This window comes from Hyla sarda, chromosome 2 (genome assembly GCF_029499605.1).
Source record: "Hyla sarda isolate aHylSar1 chromosome 2, aHylSar1.hap1, whole genome shotgun sequence".
Taxonomy (NCBI): Eukaryota; Metazoa; Chordata; class Amphibia; order Anura; family Hylidae; genus Hyla; species Hyla sarda.
The window spans coordinates 298,380,740-298,402,596 of record NC_079190.1 but is presented as its reverse complement, the minus strand read 5'-3'; the positions used below and the strand labels follow the sequence as shown (position 1 = coordinate 298,402,596).

The following is a 21,857-nucleotide window of genomic DNA, read 5'->3' as shown; positions in this document are numbered from 1 at the left end:
AGGGTTTTTTTTGGTTTTTTTATTATAAAGAAATCAGCTCTGAATTTTTCCATGTCGGTTTTATTATTTTGTTATAAAAAGGTTTTGTTGAACCACAATACAAAAGCAATTTCTGATTTTCATCAGTTCTTTTTATTCATTATTAATGTCAGTTTCAAGCTATTTCGGGGATCATTGTGGGTAGAGATGAGCGAACTTACAGTAAATTCGATTCGTCACGAACTTCTCAGCTCGGCAGATGATGACTTATCCTGCATAAATTAGTTCAGCCTTCAGGTGCTCCCGTGGGCTGGAAAAGGTGGATACAGTCCTAGGAAAGAGTCTCCTAGGAATGTATCCACCTTTTCCAGCCCACGGGAGCACCTGAAAGCTGAACTAATTTATGCAGGATAAGTCATCAACTGCCGAGCCGAGAAGTTTGTGACGAATCGAATTTACTGTAAGTTCGCTCATCTCTAATTGTGGGGTTTTCTGTCTTTTACAGAGGGGACCAACAACATTTCTGTGTATATAAATGCATGTCATTGTATATACATATTAAAATAAATATTTGCACATTTATTGTATAGATGTTTGTGTTTATATAAAACATGTTTATACTGTAGGATATAGACAGCTATCATACATGTTTTATACATATGCAGATACAATAAGTATACAAATATATATTTTAGTATGTCTTGACACTTTACATTCATGCACACGAATGAATAACATAAAGCTATAGATGCAAATACATAGATATATAGGAATTATACTGTAATAAAGGTGAACGTGTAGGGACGAAAAGATATATACTAAGAATGTGTGTCCCTACGACACTGTAGTCCTGGCCACCGGTTCTCCTGTCGTTCCGTCCCTCCTCCCTCATCACTGCTGACGACTGTCGATCAGGCTCGTTGCTATCGGCTATCCATTAGCCTTGCCTGGCTTTCCCTTGGTCACCTGGGCATCTCCCGGCAGACGATTGGTTGTAGTGTGCAGGAGGCGGCGCCAGGACCCGGGACGATCTTGTGTTCAGCATGGACCGGCTGGCTCCTTTCAGAGGTCGGTAACGTTAGGTGTGGGGCGGGCTGACCGGCATTCACTGTACTGCAGGCTGTGTGGGGCGGGCTGACCGGCATTCACTGTACTGCAGGCTGTGTGGGGCCTTTTCTAATGGCAGGGAGCGCTGCTAGAAATACACGGCATTAGTGTCAATATGCTGCACGTAAGGCTAAATGCCCCAGAGATAGGAGCTACCATTGTGTGTGATGTGAGTCATAGCGCCACCTGCAGGCACAGCACCACCTTGTCAGGTGGCTGTTAGCTGTTGCCTGTAGAAACATAATGGAGGAGACCTTCTATTCTCTGGCAGTGGTTTCCAAACAGTGTATCTCCAGCTGTGGCAAAACTACAACTCCCAGGATGCCCCGTTAGCCTTTGGCTGTTCGGCCATGATGGGAGTTATAGGTTTGCAACAGCTGGAGACACACTGTTTGGAAAACCTTGTTCTATAGGAATCAGAGCACCATGTTTTCATAAGCCGGCCTTTGTTTTCTTCAGGGCCCCTGAAGGATGAAGTTTTCTAGGCGTATATATCATATATCCCTGGCATATACCATCTCCTTATGGTTTTGGGGGAGGGGGGTCTGACTTCTGGCACACTATGGTGTGACCCGTATCTGGTGAATGGCCGGCTGCAGTTCTGTGCACAATTGGGGAAGGTTGATGTCTATTCATGGATAAACTCCAAAGGCATGTAGATTTACACTGAGGCGGCCCCCCCTCATTCTCATGATCAGTGCGAGGGGTTGGACCCCCATGATCATAAAGTGATGGCATATTCTTGGAATAGGTTTGTGAGCTGGGAATACCCCTTTCCTGGCAGAAAGGACCTTCAGTAGCAAATGAGGTGTCTGATAATTTTTACTTATTACTGTGTAAATAAAAAAAAAACAATTCATACTGACATCCCCCATACTCCGTTGCTGTTCTGATGCCTACATTCCTCTTACTCTCCACTTCACTTAACACAGGACAAAAACTGCTCAGGCAGGACTAGGGGAGATCCTAGCTGGCTGCCATTCACCATACAAACCCTTCCCCCCCAAAAAAAACGACCGACACATCTGTATGGTGCTTAAAGGCCACAGCAGCCAACTTTATTCAATAACAATTAGAACATTGTGATAAAATCAACCTTGTATGAACGTCATACAATACCAAGACATATATAAATATAAACCATAACTTCTTGACCAAACATTGACAGGAGAAGACCCAGAGACACCGTTCCTTTGTTTCCACCAAAATGTATTACTAGGGCCTCCTACTCTTGCTCCCGGCCAACCAGCACCTAGCCCTGGAGCACCACCTTCGGATCCCCGGATCCTTCCCTGGGCCCCCCATGGCCACAGGAACCAAACAGCAGTGGCGTATTTCCTCCACGCCCCACTTTTACTCCCGATCCACCGTATCTGATGCCTCCGAAAACTTCTCCTGCCCCATCCACTGCTTCGACAATCGGATACCACAAGGGAGGGTGGGTGGGCCTTCTTCTTCTTCTGGTGGCAACTTCCTAGCTCCTCCTTTTCCCCCCTTCGTTTTATATACCTTTATCCCAACTCCTCCCACCCCTCTGAGACTAAACCCAGCACGTCTCTACCTTACCTTAACCCCTTCTTAGCCAGCCATAATCCCCCTGTCATGTGCCCCTTCTTTCCGATCCTCTCCAATACACGGCTTTCTATCACTTCACTGCAGTATCTAAAGGGTTAAACAGTTGGGATCAGAGTTGGCTTAACAGCTGACTGCAATTGATGACACTTTCTGTACAGTATACACATTGGGGATGATTTATTAAAACCTGTGGGGAGGCAAAAATGCCCATTGCAACCAGATTGCTTCTTACATTGTTAACAAGGCCTCTTCACAGGTTTTGCTATATCTTCCCCATTGTACCAGAAAAATAACATGAAGCCGCCCTCGACTGCTGCCCAATGGGAGAGCAGAGCAGTGCAATACATGTAGTACCGTACTGTAGAGAGGCACTACTAGACAGCTAATTTTTTTTTTATTTAACAGTTTTGCATAAAACAAACATACAAATACAGAACCCCCTCCCTCCCACAAAAAAAAAATCCCCCCCCCCCCCCCCCAAGTCCCGTGTCTGACCCTCACAGTGGATCTAAGGCAACATAGCGGATATTAAAGTAATACAGCATTGGACACAGCTGAAAAGGGTTCTTATATCGTATAACCATATTGCATAAAGGCGATCAATATATGGAAATGCATAAGTACTAGACAGCTGTTAGTGAATGCACAGCAGTAATACACGTGTTTTACCTGTGAAATGTCCATTTTAATTGGTAGAATTGTCTATTCATTCACAGTATGTTTACAGTGACCCCGGAAAGATCATTGTGAAAGTCATTGCTGAAAGTATAGTAACCAGAGGGAACACCATAGTAATATTGTGAATTGAAATAGAGAAAATAGACCTGGTCGCACATCCACAATGATCTAATGCTTCTCAGCAACATTTATTAAACAAACAGGTCGTTAGTGTACTTTATAATCATGAAATGCAAGCCCACCAGCCACGCCACGGCCACCTGTAAGTAGTGGGTCCCTAAAGTCCCTAGCATAAAATGGCTTACCACTGGGCGGCGACCACCACCGCAACACTAGTGCCCACAGGGGGAATGACCCACTGGCAGAGCAGCCCCAATGCCACTCAAACCAGTCCCAGGTCCATGCCACCTGTTCTCTAATAATAGGATATAAAGCCAATAACAGGTGTGACTGCCTGGCTGGGGGTCCTGCACTTGACCTCCTGGTGATGAAGGGTTGATGTTGCCAAACTTTCATCGTAATGTGGCAGTGACATCATGGAGTTCCTTTAAGCTGTAGCTGACTCATCCATATGCACTATAATATGTATTTATTTATTTCTTCTCCCCTGCCCTCTAGGTGATGCTTTTGATACACCACCATGCCGTGGCTGTTCTTCATATCTTATGGAGCCGTATATTAAGTGTGCAGAATGTGGACCTCCTGAATTTCTACTTTGTTTACAGGTAAATGGTGTCTAGCTTTGTTGGACTTTATTGTGCATAGATCTTGGGCTGGCTTCACAAAGGTATTAGTGTGGTTTGTCCGGTGTGATATATTACATATATTGTATACATTAATATTGTATATTTTATGTACTCTATGAAAGGGGTATTTTAGAGAAATTTTTCACAGTTAAATAGAACAAAACCCTTTACTCCCCACCACCACCGCTGCTACTCTGTGATGTTCCTCTGCTGCGAATGCTTATTTGTGTCAATGTCCTCACAAGGACCAACCTGCTCAGCCTATTAGTGGTAAGACATTGCTATGACTACTGATTGACTGAAGGTCCTTTGTGTGACCCAGCCACAAGGAAATGCAGCATAGTGTGGTACTGACACCAAAACAGTATGAAGTGGGGAGGATAAGTATAGGGTTTTTCTATTTAACTTCATCCTAAGCACAGTTAGATAGAAAAATAAATTCTTACATATCCCTTTAAATGGTGTTAATCTGCATTGTGGCTTCCTTTTATAATATCTGACATACCCAAATGGTTCTTGACAGACGACCGTAACTTTTAATGAAGTTGTCCTGGGTTTCGTTTTTTTTGATGACAAGAATAGCTCTGCACATAGAATCAGTGTGAACATAGCCTTACAGTTTTTTGTCTGACCATATTGGGGTGCATTCACACCACGATTTAGCTATTAAAAAAATGTCCTTTGCCATATCCCTGTCGCTCCTGCTCCGCATCCCATTCATTTAAATATGCCAGCCGGGGTCAGATAGTGACTCCGGTTGCCTCATTTTTGCACCAAATCGGTTTTATTGTCGGACTTAAAACCGCTGCAGACTACAGTTTTCAGTCCAGCAACAAAACCAGATTCGGTGGGAAAATGAGCCGACCGGAGTCACTATCTGACCCCGGCTGGCATATTTAAATGAATGAGATATGGCAGTGGCCAGTTTTTACATTTCCCCACCGGATCCGACAGCTGTATCACACAACCATAGTGTAAATGTAGCCTTCGTGTTTGAAAAACAGTTTTCACTGCTGATGAAGAGACACACAAAGACTTGTGATGATCAGCTCTCAGCATCTCATCACATGGTTGTGTATTAGAATATGGTGAAAGCGGATCTGTGTGAATATGTACATTTTTTTATGTATTTTGTAACATATGTATATCGTTCTAATGGGAACCAGCCACCATGAAAATGCAGTCCAGTCTACCAACATCATGTTATAGAGCTGGAGGAGCTAAGCAGATAGATAGATTTATCCATTTTGTCACTTATTTATTTCCATCTCTTCTCATTCTGGATGTAGTAGTCCAGTGTGCAGCCCTGGCCAGTGAATGTGCATAGAGATAGCCTTCAGTCATTGAGTCTGTCCTTTCACTGAATACCTAAGCCCAGAATAATCAGAGATGTAAATGAATAAATGACATAAGTTACATTGAAGGGCACATTTATCAAACATAGTACAGAGGAACAGTCATGTAGTTGCCCATAGCAACCGGACAGATTTTTTTTTTTTTTTTTTTCAGAAGGCTTTTCAAGAATGAAAGCTGTAATCTGATTTCTGCTATGGCCAACCACTTTGCACAAGGATTAATAAGTCTCCACTTTATGGAAAACTGTCTCTTGTTTTCTCCTGCACTATCCACATGTACTGGTGGATAGTGCGGGAGACGCTGATTAAAATTAGCCATACCTTGTCCGGATCTGCGCCGCCGTTCTCCCACAATTGTAGTTTTATTATGTGTTGAAATCTTCCTGTAACTGGCACGGGCGGGGCTTCGGCGCTTTACTGGCACTGACGTCAGCGCTACTTATGAATATTCATCCCCCCTCTCTCCAGTTCTCCCTCTCTTTGCCGCTCCTAACTGGGTGGAGGGGGGATGAATATTCATAAACGGTGCTGACGTCAGTGCCAGTTAAGCGCCGAAGCCCCGCCCGTGCCAGTTACAGGATGATTTCAACAGATAATAAAACTACAATTGCGGGAGAACGGCGGTGCAGATCCGGACAAGGTAGGGCTCGTATTAATCAGCGTCTCCCGCACTATCCACCAGTACCTGTGGATAGTGCGGGGGAAAACAAGTGACAGTTTTCCTTTAAATCATTTTACTTAATTGTTTATTGATTTGCTCTGCTGTTGCTGCTCTATAACATGGTGCTTGCAGATTGGACTGCTTGTTCTATGTGACTGGTTCCCTTTAATTGTCTTTATTTTCCAAGCATTTTAATAAAGTTTTTATATTTCTTTCCTTTAGTGCTTTTCAAGAGGATTTGAGTATAAGAAACACCAGAGTGATCACAATTATGAGATAATGGTAATTATATTTAATAATGTTGCATGACACAATCATAAAGGGTGCTGTCTTATAGGAAGCCATTAGAGATGAGCAAAGTTACAGTAAATTCGATTCGTCACGAACTTCTCGGCTCGCAGTTGATGACTTATCCTGCATAAATTAGTTCAGCTCTCAGGTGCTCCAGTAGGCTGGAAAAGGTGGATACAGTCCTAGGAAAGAGTCTCCTTAACTCATTAACGACACAGGATGTAGGTCGTGGTGTGGTGGTACTTAACGCACCAGGATGTACATTTACGTCCTGTACATAACCGCGAACATTAGACCGGCTGCTATCAGCGATCATGCTAATGTGTGCCTCATTAACCGCTCAGATGCTGTGATCAATATAGATCATGGCATCTGCAGCAGTGTGGTCACTAAAATGAATGATGGGATCGCCCGCAGTGCTTCGGCATGGATCCAATCATCCATAATGGCGGACGGAGGTCCCCTCACTTGCCTCCGGCCGTCTCCAGGGTTCTTCTGCTCTGGTCTGAGATCGAGCAGACCAGAGCAGAAGAATGCCGATAACACTGATCAGTGCTATGTCCTATGCATAGCACTGAACAGTATTAGCAATCAAGTGATTGCTATAAATAGTCCCCTATGGGGGACTATTAAAGTGTAAAAAAAAAAGTCTAAAAAGTGACAAATCCGCTCCACCAATAAAAATGTAAATTGTCCTTTATTCCCATTTTACCCCCAAAAAGTGTAAAAAATAAATAAAAATAATATATATATATATATATATATATATATATATATATATCAATGTATTTGGTATCGCCGCATGCGTAAATATCTCAAACTATTAAAATATAATATTGGTGAATGGTGTGTACGTAAAAAAAAAAAAAAAAAAGTCCAAAGTTGCTGCTTTTTTGTAACATTTTATTCCCCCCAAAAATTGATAAAAAATGTATTAAAAGGTTTATATGTGCAAATGTGGTATCAATAAAAAGTACAGATCACAGTGGCAAAAAATGAGCCCTCACACTGTCGCTTATATGGAAAAATGAAAGTTATAGGTCAGCAAAATAGAGGGATTTTAACCCCTTAAGGACACATGACGTACCGGTACGTCATGTGTCCGCTCCCGATCTATAACGTGGGGCCACGGCATGGCCCCGCGTCATAGCGGGTCGGGCCCAGCCTCTAACAACGGCCGGGACCCGTGGCTAATAGCGCGCGGCATTGATCGCGGTGCCGCGCGCTATTAACCCTTTAGACCCGGCGTTCAAAGTTGAACGCCGCGTCTAAAGTGAAAGTGAAAGCATGCCGGTTAGCTCAGGGAGCTGTTCGGGATAGCCGCGGCATCACGAACAGCTTACAGGACAGCTGGAGGATCCCTACCTGCCTCCTCCTGTCCGATCGCCGAATGACTGCTCAGTGCCTGAGATCCAGGCATGAGCAGTCAAGCGGCAAAATCATCGATCACTGGTTTCCTATGAGAAACCAGTGATCAATGTGAAAGATCAGTGTGTGCACTGTTATAGGTCCCTATGGGAGCTATAACACTGCAAAAAAAAAAAGTGAATAAATATCATTTAACCCCTTCCCTATTAAAAGTTTGAATCACCCCCCTTTTCCCATAAAAAAAAAAACACAGTGTAAATAAAAATAAACATATATGGTATCGCCGGGTGCGGAAATGTCCGAATTATAAAAATATATCGTTAATTAAACCGCTCGGTCAATGGCATACGTGCAAATAGATTCCAAAGTCCAAAATAGTGCATTTTTGGTCACTTTTTATATAATGAAAAAATGAATCAATAAGGCCTATCAATGCAAAAATGGTACCGCTAAAAACTTCAGATTACGGCGCAAAAAATGAGCCCTCATACCGCCCCATACGCGGAAAAATAAAAAAGTAATAGGGGTCAGAATATGACAATTTTAAATGCATTAATTTTCCTGCATGTAGTTATGATTTTTTCCAGAAGTACGACAAAATCAAACCTATATAAGTAGGGTATCATTTTAATCGTATTGACCTACAGAATAAAGAGAAGGTGTAATTTTTACTGAAAAATGCACTACGTAGAAACGGAAGCCCCCAAAATTTACAAAACAGCGTTGTTTTTTTAAAATTTTGTCTCTCAATAATTTTTTTTTTCGTTTTGCCGTAGATTTTTGGGTAAAATGACTGATGTCATTACAAAGTAGAATTGGTGGCGCAAAAATAAGCCATCATATGTATTTTTAGGTGCAAAATTGAAAGAGTTATGATTTTTTAAAGGCAAGGAGGAAAAAACTGAAAAACCCTCGGTCCTTAAGGGGTTAAACGTACTAATTTTGGTTAAAAAGTTTACAATTTTAATCATATTGACCTACAAAATAAAAAATACATGTCATGTTTACCGTAAATTGTACAGCGTGAAAACAAAACCTTCCAAAATTAGCCAAATTGCAGTTTTCTTTTCAATTTGCCCACACAGTTAGTATTTTTTTGTTGTGCCAAAGGAAAACTGGTTGCGCAAAAAACAAGCCCTTATACTTGTCTGTGGATGAAAATATAAGAGTTATGATTTTAAATAGGCAAGGAGGAAAAAATAAAAACATAAAAATAAGATTTGCTGAGTCCTTAACCCCTTAACGACCATTGACGTGTATACACGTCCATGTGCCGTTAAGGAGCTATGGCGCGGGCTCCCGACTCTAGCCCGCACCATACCGGCCGACCCCCAGCTGATTCTTGTAGCTGGGGGCCAAGATTAATAGCCGACATGCGGTAAAGTTGACAGTGGCGTCTAAAGGTACCTTTTAAAAGAGTACTCCAGCGCAACATAACTTATCCCCTATCCCCGGGATCTCCTGGACGAGGCCGCGGCAGTCTGTAAGAAGTGCAGTTTCGTCCACAGCAAAAAGCTGCGGCAGCCACTCCCACTCCATGTATCTCTATGGGGTACATGGAGGGGGCGTGTCGGCCACCGCGTCATGCGGGGACAGAACACCCCCTTTCCAGCATGCTGCCGCGACCACGTCCAGAAGATCCCAGGGGCCCCAGTGCTCGGAACCCCCGCGATCTATAACTTATCCCCTATCCTTCGGATAGGGGGGATAAGTTATATTGCACTACAGATCTCCTTTAACTGCTCCCTGGTGGTCCAGTGGGGTTGAATGCCCCTCCGCAGCGCGATCGTGGGGGGAGGGGGGAGGTGATCCACTGGGGAGGTAGCAAGAGAGCTTACCTCAAGACCTGTGCTGACTGTGGGTCTGACAATGATAAAGCCTGGCAGGACCAGGCTTTATCAATCGAGCGCAGAGCACACAGATCAATGTGGGTCTATGGAACCACATTAGGTGATCTGTATGAGGAATCTAATGATTCCTCCTAAAAGTCAAAAAAAAAAAAAAAAAAGTTTCTCTATCTGCTCCATTGGGGGACACAGACCGTGGGTGTATGCTGCTGTCTCTAGGAGGTATGACACTATGGCAACAAAAAAAGTCGGCTCCTCCCAGCAGGATATACCCGCCTCCAGGCCCTGAGCTAATCAGTTTTAGCTTAGTGTCTGAAGGAGATGGACATGGTCTGGATTTCTCCAGACCAGGTCTTATGTTTTATTTATTTTTCTAGTTAGGGAATGTGTTCGTTTTTTATTCCTTTTTCTTTCACATTTTCAGGTGGGGACTCAGGAACTGCGACTCACTGTTTCACCATTGCGATTGAGGGGGCACAGACATTGCGTATATGCGCTGTTCACCCCCTCTCGCCAACGGTCAGCGCCTGGGGTTGTACCTCATGGGTCCGGGTCCCCCTATTTCCCTGCTCGCCTCGCTCGCACATGGTAGCTTGGCGTGATGCAGGTAACAGAAAGCTGACTGAAGACCTCGCAGAAGACTCCATTAGGTAAGTTTTTGTGACTGAGGTGAGTATATATTTTTCTCCCTTTAGGTGCTGACTTGCAACCTCTGGAGACCCTCATTTTTTGGCCCACCTTTCAGGGTCTAAGGGGCTGGCCTGTGTTGGGGCTCTATCTTTATTCAAAAAAGGGGCGAGCATTGTCATTTTAGAAAGGAAGGGGTTACTTTATTACTATGTACGTGTGTGTATGTGGGTTTTATACTATGCGGCTGACAGCCGCAGAGCTTACTATGCGGCTGACAGCTGCGGCGTCTGTACTGTTCGGGCGCACGAAACGCCGACTTACTTTCAGTTTCGGTAGCAGACAGCTGCCGGTGGATATGTGTATCGCCCACTCACTTCACCGCGGGCGCAGACGCGGCTGACATGTGCGCCCGGGGCAAGGAGCGGACGCCATTACTATTGTTCTTCACGGCGGCCGGGGCGCTATAGCTCCGCCCACAGGCCGCCGGAGCTTACTGGAGGCGCGAATCGCCCTCCAATCAGCGCCGTTTTTCGGGGGCAGAGGCCAATCAGACAGTGCCCCTGCTCCAGGCACGCCCCTCTATGGCTATTGGCTGGCCTGTTTCTCCCTCTCTATCACTCAGAGCGGAGTTCTCCTCTCAGCAGCTGCCACAGGGACACAGACTCGGGTGAGAGAGTTCCTGTTTTTCATTATGTCCGTACCCAGAACTGTTCCTCCCTCTAAACAGACAACTGGAGTATGAGTTTCCTATTTTGTCTGTAAGAACTGTAATTCCAAAATGCCTGGTTCTGCTGAACCCACTTGCTCTGCCTGCTCCTCTGCTGCCCCAGACCCCATGGTACCCCCGGATGCTCTTTCAGTTCCGGTGGATTCGGCCGCCCCTCCATCCTGGGTTTCTTCCCTGTCCCAGTATATGGCTGACTTGACTCAAGTCTCCCGTTCGGTGACTGAGGCCTCCCGTGACTTGGTGTCTGCCTTGAAGAAGTCTGCCCTGTGCCGACCCTCTAAAGGGCCCTGCTCCTCTTCTCCACATACTTTACGCTCTCACAAGCGTACTAGGGGTGCATCTTCTGACTCTTCCATTGAGTCTTCAGGTAGACGTGGGCGCTCCCCTTGTGGGTCCCGCCCCCCCCCGGGTCATCTGTTCACAAACGTCGCTCCTCCAGAGGACGTTCCCGGAGTGGCCACTCTGCCTCGAAAGAGCCGCGTACCCGGTCAGGTCGCCCCCCTCCAGGGCTGCCTCCACTCGTCACATTCTCCTGGTGAACTGGCGGATGAGGCTTTCGAATCGGCATCTAACTCGGAGGACCGCTCGGATACAGTGGAAACGGTGAACTCATTGGTTGCGGCCATAAGAGACATCTTTCACTTAGAGGACCCAGGATCTTCGGACGTGACTCCTGAAGTATCCTTTCATCGTGCTAAACCGGCACCTCAAAGGTTCAGCTCTCACGCTGAATTTGACACCTGTCAGGCCCAGGCCTGAGTATGGAAACATACATGTGTTTTATAATTGCATCTGTGTATAAACTAAGACCTGGGGGGTGAGGGGTCATTCAGACGGTGTATCCTGTGTCTTTTGTGTATTGCATTTTATTGGGGGGGGGGGTCTGGCTGTGTGTTTACATCGTCTTTGAAGTCCTGCACTCTGGTCCCATCATATCATCTACCAGATAAGAGGGCCAGGAAGAGAGATGCCCCCCTGGTGGGATCAGAGGGGAGGGGGGAATGGAGTCCCTCCAAAAAGGAGATATATAATATTTAACAATGCTAGAGTCAGGGTGTTCAATGCTGTGGAACAAGCTGACAAGACCATCCTAAGAACAGCTGGAACTCTCTCATGGACTGCTAATATCATCATGCTGTAATAACTTCATTTTTGCTTTCTGAACTTGCTAAACTCTTTTATATATTTTTGTAACTGTATGTCATTTGTTTCTGTATTTTTATATAGTCAGCACTGTGATACCTTTTATCAGATTAAATGTTTAATTAATCAGCTCTGGTCTTTGATCTCTAAATATATGAGCTCACCTTTCTGAAGGCAGCTTGGGTGAAACACGTTTATCTAAGGGTTAATTTGGTGACTTGCTGGGACTAGTAGTGGATACCTAGAGATCTGGCGGCTTTAACCCTTGTACCATCACACTCTCTCTAGCGTCTTGGCTGGACCGATAGGGTGTGATCGTGACAACACCCTTCTGGAATCTGCATGGAAACATCCAGACAAGAGGTTCCCGGGAATGAAGAAGGTTCAGGTGCGTTACCCATTCGACAAGGACCTTGTCTCTAAGGTGGTTTCCCCTACCTCGGTGGATCCACCAATTTCCCGCCTCTCTAAGGCTACTACACTGCCGCTGGCAAATGCGGCTGCTTTTAAGGACTCGACTGACAAGAAGGTGGAGTCCTTAGTGAAGTTTGCCTCTGAAGCAGAAGGCTCTTCTTTACTTCCCACCTTCGCCTCGGCTTGGGTATCCAAAGCCCTATCGGTGTGGTGCTCAAAACTCCGTCAGGGTATCCAGGCGGGATCCCCCCCCCCCCCCCCCCCAGAGGATCTGTCTGCTTTGGTTCTCCAATGCTCTAAAGCTGGGGAATTTCTATGCACAGCTTCCATGCAGTCAGCCCGTTGTGCTGCCTTTGCTGTGGGTCACCTGGCGGCCCTCCGCCGTTCCATGTGGCTTAAGGCTTCGGATGCGGATGCCACTTCCAAAAGGTCTCTCACCGAGCTTCCTTTTACTGGTTCCCATCTTTTTGGCAAGCGCCTTGATGAGATTATCTCTGAGGCGACAGGGGGTAAGAATTCCTTGTTGCCTCAAAATAAGGCTCGCTCTACTTCCCAAGTCCTCTTCCTTTCGGACTTTTGGCCCCAAAAAGGGGTCTGGGCAGGCGCCTTCGCGGGACAAGAAGGCTCCCTCGTTCCGGGCGCGCACGTCTTGGAAGTCGGACACCAACCGTTCCGGCCGTTTTGCGGCCAAATCGGGCAACCGCAAACCCACTTCCGCATGAAGTGATGCCCCCACCCGCAGATTTTTCTCGGGTGTGAGGTCGTCTCTTACTTTTTCGAGACATCTGGACTACACACATTCAGGACTCTTGGGTCAGGGACGTGGTGTCCAACGGATACTGAATCAAGTTTGCCTACCTCCCGAGGGATCTTTTTTTTCAGTCCCGGGCTCCCAGGTCTCCTCCTCTGGCAAAGCAGTTTCAAGAGGCTCTCCGGTCCCTGCTTCTCCAGGGAGTTATTGTCCCCGTTCCTCCTAGGGAATGTTTTCGGGGTTTCTATTCCAATCTTTTTGTGGTCCCCAAGAAGGGCGGTTCGGTTCGGCCAATCCTCGACCTCAAGCTTCTCAACCGTCATCTTCTCATCCGCCACTTCCAAATGGAATCCCTCCGTTCGGTAATGGCATCCATGGAACAAGGGGAATTTCTTTCTTTGGTGGACATCAAAGATGCCTACCTCCATGTTCCAATATTTCCCGGCCATCAACGGTACCTCCGTTTTGCGGTTTCGGAGGGGCATTTTCAATTCGTAGCCCTCCCCTTTGATCTGGCCACTGCTCCTCGGATGGGTCTTTACCAAGATCCTTGCGCCAGTGATAGCCCTGTTGCGGTCGAGAGGAGTCTCAGTGATCCCTTACCTAGACGACCTTCTCATCAAGGCTTCCACCAGAGTCCAGACCCTGGAGAATGTAGATCTCACCCTCCAGACCCTGGATCGCTTCGGGTGGATGGTCAACAGGGACAAGTCTGTCCTTTCTCCCACCCAGTCTCTGATCTTCCTGGGACTTCAATTCAACACGGCTTCTGCCCGGATTTGCCTTCTGCCGGACAAACGTCTGACTCTCCTGTCAGGAGTCCGCCCTGGGTCTGATGGTAGCGGCAATGGAGGCCGTACCCTTTGCCCAGTTTCATTACCATTCCCTTCAACTGGTGATTCTCTCTCGATGGGACAGATCTCCTCTGTCTCTCAATCGCAAGATTACTCTCCCTCGTCGGATCCGTCAGTCTCTGCTCTGGTGGCTCTGCTCCCCCCTTCTTCTTCAGGGGCGATCAATTCTTCCCCTCCACTGGCAGGTGGTTACAACGGATGCCAGTCTGTCGGGCTGGGGTGGTGTGTTCAGGGACTGGACGTTCAAGGCCTCTGGTCTCCCCGGGAAGCCCTTTTTCCGATAAACATCTTGGAACTGAGGGCGATTCTTCTTTGCCTTTTTCATTGGGAGTCCCTGCTTCAGTCCCGCCCTGTCCGTGTCCGATCGGACAACACCACGGCCGTGGCGTACATAAATCGGCAAGGCGGCACTCGCAGCTCGGCAGCCGTGGCCGAGGTGACGAAGATTCTCATCTGGGCGGAAAAAAAGGTTCCGGCCATTTCGGCGATTCACATTCCGGGTGTGCTCAACTGGTAAGCGGACTTCCTCAGCCGGTCCTCAGCCGACCCCGGCGAGTGGACCCTGCATCCAGAGGTCTTCGCGCAGATCTGCGAACTCTGGGGCATTCCAGACGTGGACCTCTTCGTGTCTCTGCACAATCGTAAGATCCTTCCGTTTGTGGCGAAGTCCCGGGACCCCCTGGCGCTAGCTGTGGACGCCCTAGTGATTCCTTGGATGGGGTTTGCTCTGCCCTATCTGTTTCCTCCCCTTCCGCTCCTTCCCAGGGTTCTGAGGAAGCTCAAAGCTGAGGACATTTCCGCCATCATGATAGCTCCAGATTGGCCCCGAATGTCGTGGTACGCCAACGTGGTCAGGCTCCTGGACGACACTCCACTACGCCTTCCACTTCGTTTGGACTTGCTGTCTCAGGGTCCTCTTTGCCACCCCAATTTACGGCGTTTGACGGCGTGGCGGTTGAGAGCCCGTGGTTTCTCTTCCCAAGTCATTCGCACCATGCTCAGGGCTCGTAAGCTCTCCTCTGCAAAAATTTACCACCGTACTTGGCGGTCTTATTTTCCTTGGTGTGAAGCTGAGGTTTTGTCTCCTGTTACTTTTTCTGTTCCCCGTCTTTTCTCTTTCTTGCAGTCGGGATTGGAACTGGGTTTGTCTCTCAGTTCCCTTAAGGGTCAGGTTTTGGCCCTTTCTATTCTTTTCCAGCGTCCTCTGGCTTCTAATTCTCATGTCCGGACCTTTCTTCAAGGAGTGGCGCATGCTGCACTCCTTTTCGGTCACCTTCTCCCCCTTGGGACTTGAATCTGGTTCTGGGGGTGAACCTTTTGAACCCCTTAGGGAGGTGTCCCTGCGCCTCCTTTCTTGGAAAGTGGCATTTCTTGTTGCTAACACCTCCATTCGGAGAGTGTCTGAATTGGCAGCTCTCTCCTGCCATTCTCCGTTTCTGGTGCTTCACCAGGACAAGGTTGTCTTCTTGCCAGATCCTTCCTTTTTTGCCTAAGGTTGTTTCGGCCTTTCATCTCAATGAGGACATTGTTCTTCTGTCCTTTTGTCCTGCTCCTTCTCATCCTAAGGAGCATTTACTCCACAAACTGGATGTGGTTCGGACTGTTAGGTCTTACCTCTCTATCACTTCTTAGTTTAGTCAGTGTGATTCCTTTTTCATCCTTACGGAAGGTCGTCGCAAGGGACAACCTGCTTCCAAGGCCACCATTTCTCGGTGGATCCGGTCTGCCATTTCGGAAGCCTATCGCTGTAGGGGGAAGGTTCCTCCCTTTAGGGTTGTGGCTTATTCTACCCGTTCTGTTGGGGCATCCTGGGCTCTCCAGAACAAGGCCTCGGCCTCGCAGATTTGCAAGGCGGCTACTTGGTCGTCTTTGCACACTTTCTCGAGGTTCTACCGGGTTCATACCTTCGCATCGGCTGATGCTAGTCTGGGTCGTAAAGTGCTGCAGGCGGCAGTGGAATAGCCGTCTGCCTAACTGATTATCTGCCCACCCAAGGGACGGCTTTGGTACTTCCCACGGTCTGTGTCCCCCGATAGAGAAAAGGAGATTTTTTAACACTTACCGTAAAATCTCTTTCTCGAAGGATCCATTAGGGGACACAGCTCCCGCCCTTTTGGGTTTCTCTTTGGTTTTCTGTCCGAGGGTGTGTTCAGTTATATTTTTTCTTCTGGTTCTCGGACAGTTCGTGTTTTTTCCTTGACCTGTCGGTCCTAAAACTAAAACTGATTAGCTCAGGGCCTGGAGGCGGGTTTATCCTGCTGAGAGGAGCCGACATTTTTTTGTTGCCATAGTGTCATACCTCCTAGAGACAGCAGCATACACCCACGGTCTGTGTCCCCCAATGGATCTTTGGATTTTTGGTCACTTTGTATACCCTACAAATATGTATAAAAAGTGATCAAAAAGTCTGATCAAAACAATCATTGTACCGATAAAAACTTCCAGATCGTGGTGCAAATAATGAGGCCTCATACCACCCCGTAAACCGGAAAATTAAAAAAGTTACAGGGGTGGGGGCAGCAGTGAAGATCAGTGGTAAGTGACCTTTACTGCTGCCTTCTAGAAGTTGCCAAACTACAACTCCCAGCATACCCAGACAGCCAAAGACTAGCATGCCTGGGCAGTCTGAGCATGCTTGGAGTTGTTGTTTTGCAACATCTGGAGGGCTACAGTTTGGACACCACTACACAGTGGTCTCCAAACTGTTCTCCTCCAGTTGTTGCATAACTACTACTCCCAACATGCCCTTCGGCTGTCTGGGCATGCTGGAAGCTGTAGTTTTGCAACAACTGGAGGCACACAGGTTAAGTAACAAACTCAGTGTTTTGCAACCAGTGTGCCTCCAGCTGTTGCATAACTTCAACCCCCAGCATGCACGTACAGCCAGAGTGCATGCTGAAAGTTGTAGTAGTATGCCTCTAGCTGTTGCATAACTACAAATCCCAGCATGCCCTTCTGCTGTCCGTGCATGCTGGGGGTTATAGTTTTTTCAACAGCTGAAGGCACACTGGTTGCGTAACACTGAGAGTTTGTTACCGAACTCAGTGTTTTGCAAGCAGTGTGCCTCCAGCTGTTGCATAACAGCAACCCCCAGAATGCATGGACAGTCAAAGGGCATGCTGGGAGTTGGTTTTGCAACAGCTGGAGGTTTGCATGTGAATTCCAACATTACATCATGTGAATGTACAGGCTACATTCACATGGGCCGGGGGTTTACAGTCAGTTTCTTGCTGAAAGTTTGAGATGCAGCAAATTTTCCACTGCAGCTCAAACTCCCAGCCCGTGTGATTGTATCCTAAAAACACTACACCTACACAAATTAAAGGGTAAAACACTACATATACCCCTATACAGTTATCTCCCCACCAATAAACATGAGAAACGACTGGTACGGCACGTTTCTAAAACGGAGCCTCCAGCTGTTGCAAAACCACAACTCCAAGTGCTGCCGGACAGCCATTGACTCGCACCATGTATGGTACATTTGAGGTGATTTGCACAGGGGTGGCTGATCATTACAGCGATTCTGATATAAACACAAAAAAAGAAAAACACCCGCATGTGACCCCATTTTGGAAACTACACCCCTCACAGAACATAACAAGGGGTATATTGAGCCTTAAAACCCCACAGGTGCTTGAAGAATTTTCGTTAAAGTTGGACGTGAAAATGAATTTATTTTATTTTTTTTCATTAAAATGCTGGTGTTATCCCAAATTTTTCATTTTCACAAGGGGAAGTAGGAAAAAAGCCCCCCACAATTCTTTTTAATGACACCTTTACCCTAAAATGTATGGTGTAACCATAAAAATATTATTTTGTGGGGGAACTAAAAAGAAAAATGCAAGGGAAGGAGCGATATTGTTCTTTTGGAAAGCAAATTTTGCTGAAATGGTTTTTGCGGGGCATGTCACATTTAGGAAGCCCCCATGGTGCCCAAACACCGAAAAAAAACACATGGCAAACTATTTGGTAAACTACACCCCTCAAGGAACGTAACAAGGGGTACAGTGAGCATTTAGACCCCACTGGCGTTTGACAGATCTTTGTAACAGTGGGCTGTGCAAATGAAAAATTACATTCTTCATTTTCACGGACCACTGTTCCATAAATCTGTCAGTCACCTGTGGGGTGTTAAGGCTCACTATACCCCTTGTTACGTTCTGTGAGGGGTGGTTTCCAAAATGGGGTCAAATGTGGGTATTTATTTATTTTGCGTTTATGTCAGAACCGCTGTAACCAGCAGCAACACCTGTGCAAATCACCAGTTTAGGCCTCAAATGTACATGGCGCTCTCTCACTCCTGAGCCTTGTTGTGCGCCCGCAGAGCATTTTACGTCCACATATGGGGTATTTCCGTACTTGGGAGAAATTGCGTTACAAATTTTGGGGGTCTTCATTTCCTTTTACCTTTTATGAAAATGAAAAGAATGGGGCAACACCAGAATGTTAGAATAAAAAAAATATTTTTTTTACACTAACATGCTGGTGTAGACCACAATTTTACCTTTTCATAAGGGGTAAAAGGAGAAAAAGCCCCACAAAATTTGTAGTGCAATTTCTCCTGAGTACGGAGATACCCCATATGTGGACGTAAAATGCTCTGCGGGCGCACAACAAGGCTCAGGAGTGAGAGAGTGCCATGCGCATTTGAGGCCTAAATTAGGGATTTTCATAGGGGTGTACACGGATGCAAGCGTTACAAAATACTGTACGTCAGTTTTCCTCAAACAGGGTGCCTCCAGCTGTTGCAAAACTCCCAACATGCCTGTACCCTGTACATTCACATGAAGGAGGGGGTGGGGGGGGGGGAAACTACTCCTCCCAGCATACACTGACAGACCATGCATGCTGGGAGTTGTAGTTATGCAACAGCTACAGGCACACTGGTTGGGATTGGGAAACACTGAATTAGGTAACAGATTAAATCAGTGTTTCCGCACCACTGTCTGTTTCCTAACTCAGTGTTTCCCAACCCATGTGCTTCCAGCTGTTGCAAAACTACAACTCCCAGCATGCATGGTCTGTCAGTGCATGCTGGAAGTTATAGTTTTGCAACAGCAGGAGGCACACAGGTTGGGAAACACTGAGTTAGGAAACGGACACTGTTTCCCAACCAGTGCGCCTCCAGTTGTTGCAATACTACAACTCCCAGCATGTCCAGACAGCCGAAGGGCATGTTGGGAGTTGTAGTTATGCAACAACTGGAGGAGAACAGTATGGAGACAACTGTGTAGTGGTCTCCAAACTGTAGCCCTGCAGATGTTGCAAGACTTAAACTCCAAGCATGCCCAGACTGCCCAGGCATGCTGGGAGTTGTAGTTCGGCAACATCTGAAGGGCCAGATGTTGCCGAACTACAGTTCCCAACATGCCTGGACAGTCTCGGCATGCTTTGAATTGACATCTGGAGCGCTACAGTTTGGACACCACTGTATAGTGGTCTCCAAACTGTGCCCATCCAGATGTCGCAAAACTACAACTCCCAGCATGCTGAGACTGTCCAAGCATGCTGGGACCTGTAGTTCTGCAACATCTGAAGGGCCATATGTTACAGAACTACAACTTCCAGCATGCCTGGACAGTCTGGGCATGCTGAGAGTTGTAGTGTTGCAACATCTAGAAGGGCAGGGGTCTCCAAACTGTGGCCCTCCCAGATGTTGCAAAACTACAACTCCCAGCATTCCCAGACAGCCAAAGGCTGTCTTGGCATGCTGGGAGTTGTAGTTTTGAAACTCCTAGATACAGCAGTGAAGATCACTTTACAGCGATCTTCACAACTGTATCTGGTAAACCGCTGCTGCCGCCTCCACATTCCTGCACCGGCGGTCCCATGCAACGGTCCCGCACATCGCCGCTATCTTCCCCCACTCTGCCTGGAAATCCAGGGGCGAGCAGAACGGGGGAAATGAAGGTTCGGCAATTTGGGGCTAGCGGCGGGGATCGAAATTCCCACAGGTGTACAGGTACGTCTTAATCCTTAAGTACCAGGACGCAAGGGCGTATCCATACGCCCGTGGTCCCCAACAGGTTAAACCCTCCAAAAGTTGCAAAATTGCATTTTTCTTTTTAGTTGCCCCACAAAATAATATTTTTATGGTTACACCATACATTTTAGGTAAAGGTGTCATTAAAAAAGAACAATGTGTTACGCAAAAAAACAAGCACCATATGGTCCGTGGATGGAAAAATATAACAGTTATGGTTCTTAGAGGGAAAGGAGCAAAAACAAAAATGCAAAAATGAAGCTGGATGTGTCCTTAAGGGGTTAAATAAAAAATTCATAAGCAATAATGGAACAGCTGTTCTTTGGTAAATTATACCCACTTCCATCTAGTAGTGTATATGACTTTAGTTGAACAACAAGCTTCACATCACATTCAGACATTGACACTGTTTTATCAATCTGCCTGAAACCAAAACTGTCTGATTTTATCCAAAACAACCAATCACAGCTCAATGTTCATATCTTAATGAGCTCTAGTAAAATAAATGCTGAACTTTGATTGGTTACTATGAGAAAAAAACACAACATTGATAAATCTGGGCAAAGGTGACTTCACTCTGGGAGATATTTGATTCAATCTGATTGGTTCCTATGAACTGCACCACTCTTCCTCTACTCTTAACCTCCCCCTCCCCAGATTGTAAAGGACAAAAGTTGGAGACATAGGAGCCTTTTTTCTGCGTGTTAGTTATTTTTGCTGATTCTTCTCATAGACATCAGATTTTCCTGTGCTGGATCCCAGCTGGACAGCCCAGGAGGAAATGGCTCTTCTAGAAGCTGTGATGGATTGTGGATTTGGAAACTGGTAGGTTTCAGAAAATAAACTTGAAAACCTAGATGATAAAGCAGAGCATAGCCAAACAGCCTCCGATCCAGCTAGCAATAGGATTTTCAAATTGGGATGTTGACCGTAACACTACATTTTTTCCAGTCAGTGTAGCGCCAGACACTGAATCATGTTTTTTATCTCTTATTTTTTTTATTGCTTTCTAATGTTTTTTGTTTTCTTATTATTCATAGTGAATTATTTTTGGTCAGTCATGCTGCCTGAGCGGTTTTTGACAACATTTAGAGAGAAGCTTTACAGCAAGCTTCATGGACTTAAGCACAATAGACTGGATCAGACCCTGTTTATATTGTAGTTCTGTCCCCGCATACATAGATATATAGAGGGATGTCCGGGAGATGCCCTGCTCCCAAGTAGTCTGTGGGCTCCTGCAGTGCAAGGGTGGCCAATGCATCACTTCCTAGTCCTGAGAACCGCACAAGACATTGCCACTACCTACCGCTACCTGGGATTGGCTGAGAGGCAATGTCTCATGCTGACCCCAGCACCAAGAAGTAAAGCTCAGTGGAAACCAGGGGCTGTGATAATGGAGGCCGAATAACCCATTTAATGTGTTTGGGACAACTTATGTTCAAATATATATATAAAAAAATAAAAAATAAAAATAAATGTTATATATATATATATATGCATATATATTAATCACTAAGGTGCACACTGTTTAAAGGGATACTTTAGTGGATTTTTTTTTTTTTTTTAATCGACTGGTTTCAGTAAGTTTAACAGATTTTTTAATTACTTCTATTTAAAAATATGAACCCTTCCAGTACTTATCAGCTGCTGTATGCTCAAGAGGAAGTTGTGTAGTTCTTTCAGGTTGGACCACAGTGCTCTCTGCTGCCATCTCTGTTCATGTCAGGAAATGTTTAGAGCAGGAG

General features: G+C 46.1%; 1 protein-coding gene across 2 annotated transcripts in view; it reads left to right on the top strand.

The window, feature by feature from the left end:
- The first annotated feature begins 852 nt into the window (after nt 1–852).
- The window catches only part of TADA2A (transcriptional adaptor 2A), an 87,089-nt gene continuing 66,084 nt past the window's right edge, over nt 853–21,857 (top strand). The window contains exons 1-4 of one of the 2 annotated variants that reach the window (XM_056557548.1): nt 853–1,047; nt 3,958–4,064; nt 6,324–6,383; nt 20,846–20,937. In XM_056557548.1, coding sequence (XP_056413523.1) covers nt 1,023–1,047; nt 3,958–4,064; nt 6,324–6,383; nt 20,846–20,937 — 284 coding nt within the window. In that variant the 5' untranslated portion in view covers nt 853–1,022. Of the gene's footprint in view, nt 1,048–1,433; nt 1,738–3,957; nt 4,065–6,323; nt 6,384–20,845; nt 20,938–21,857 lie in introns of those variants that run through there. The other variant, XM_056557547.1, reaches the window with a different exon arrangement.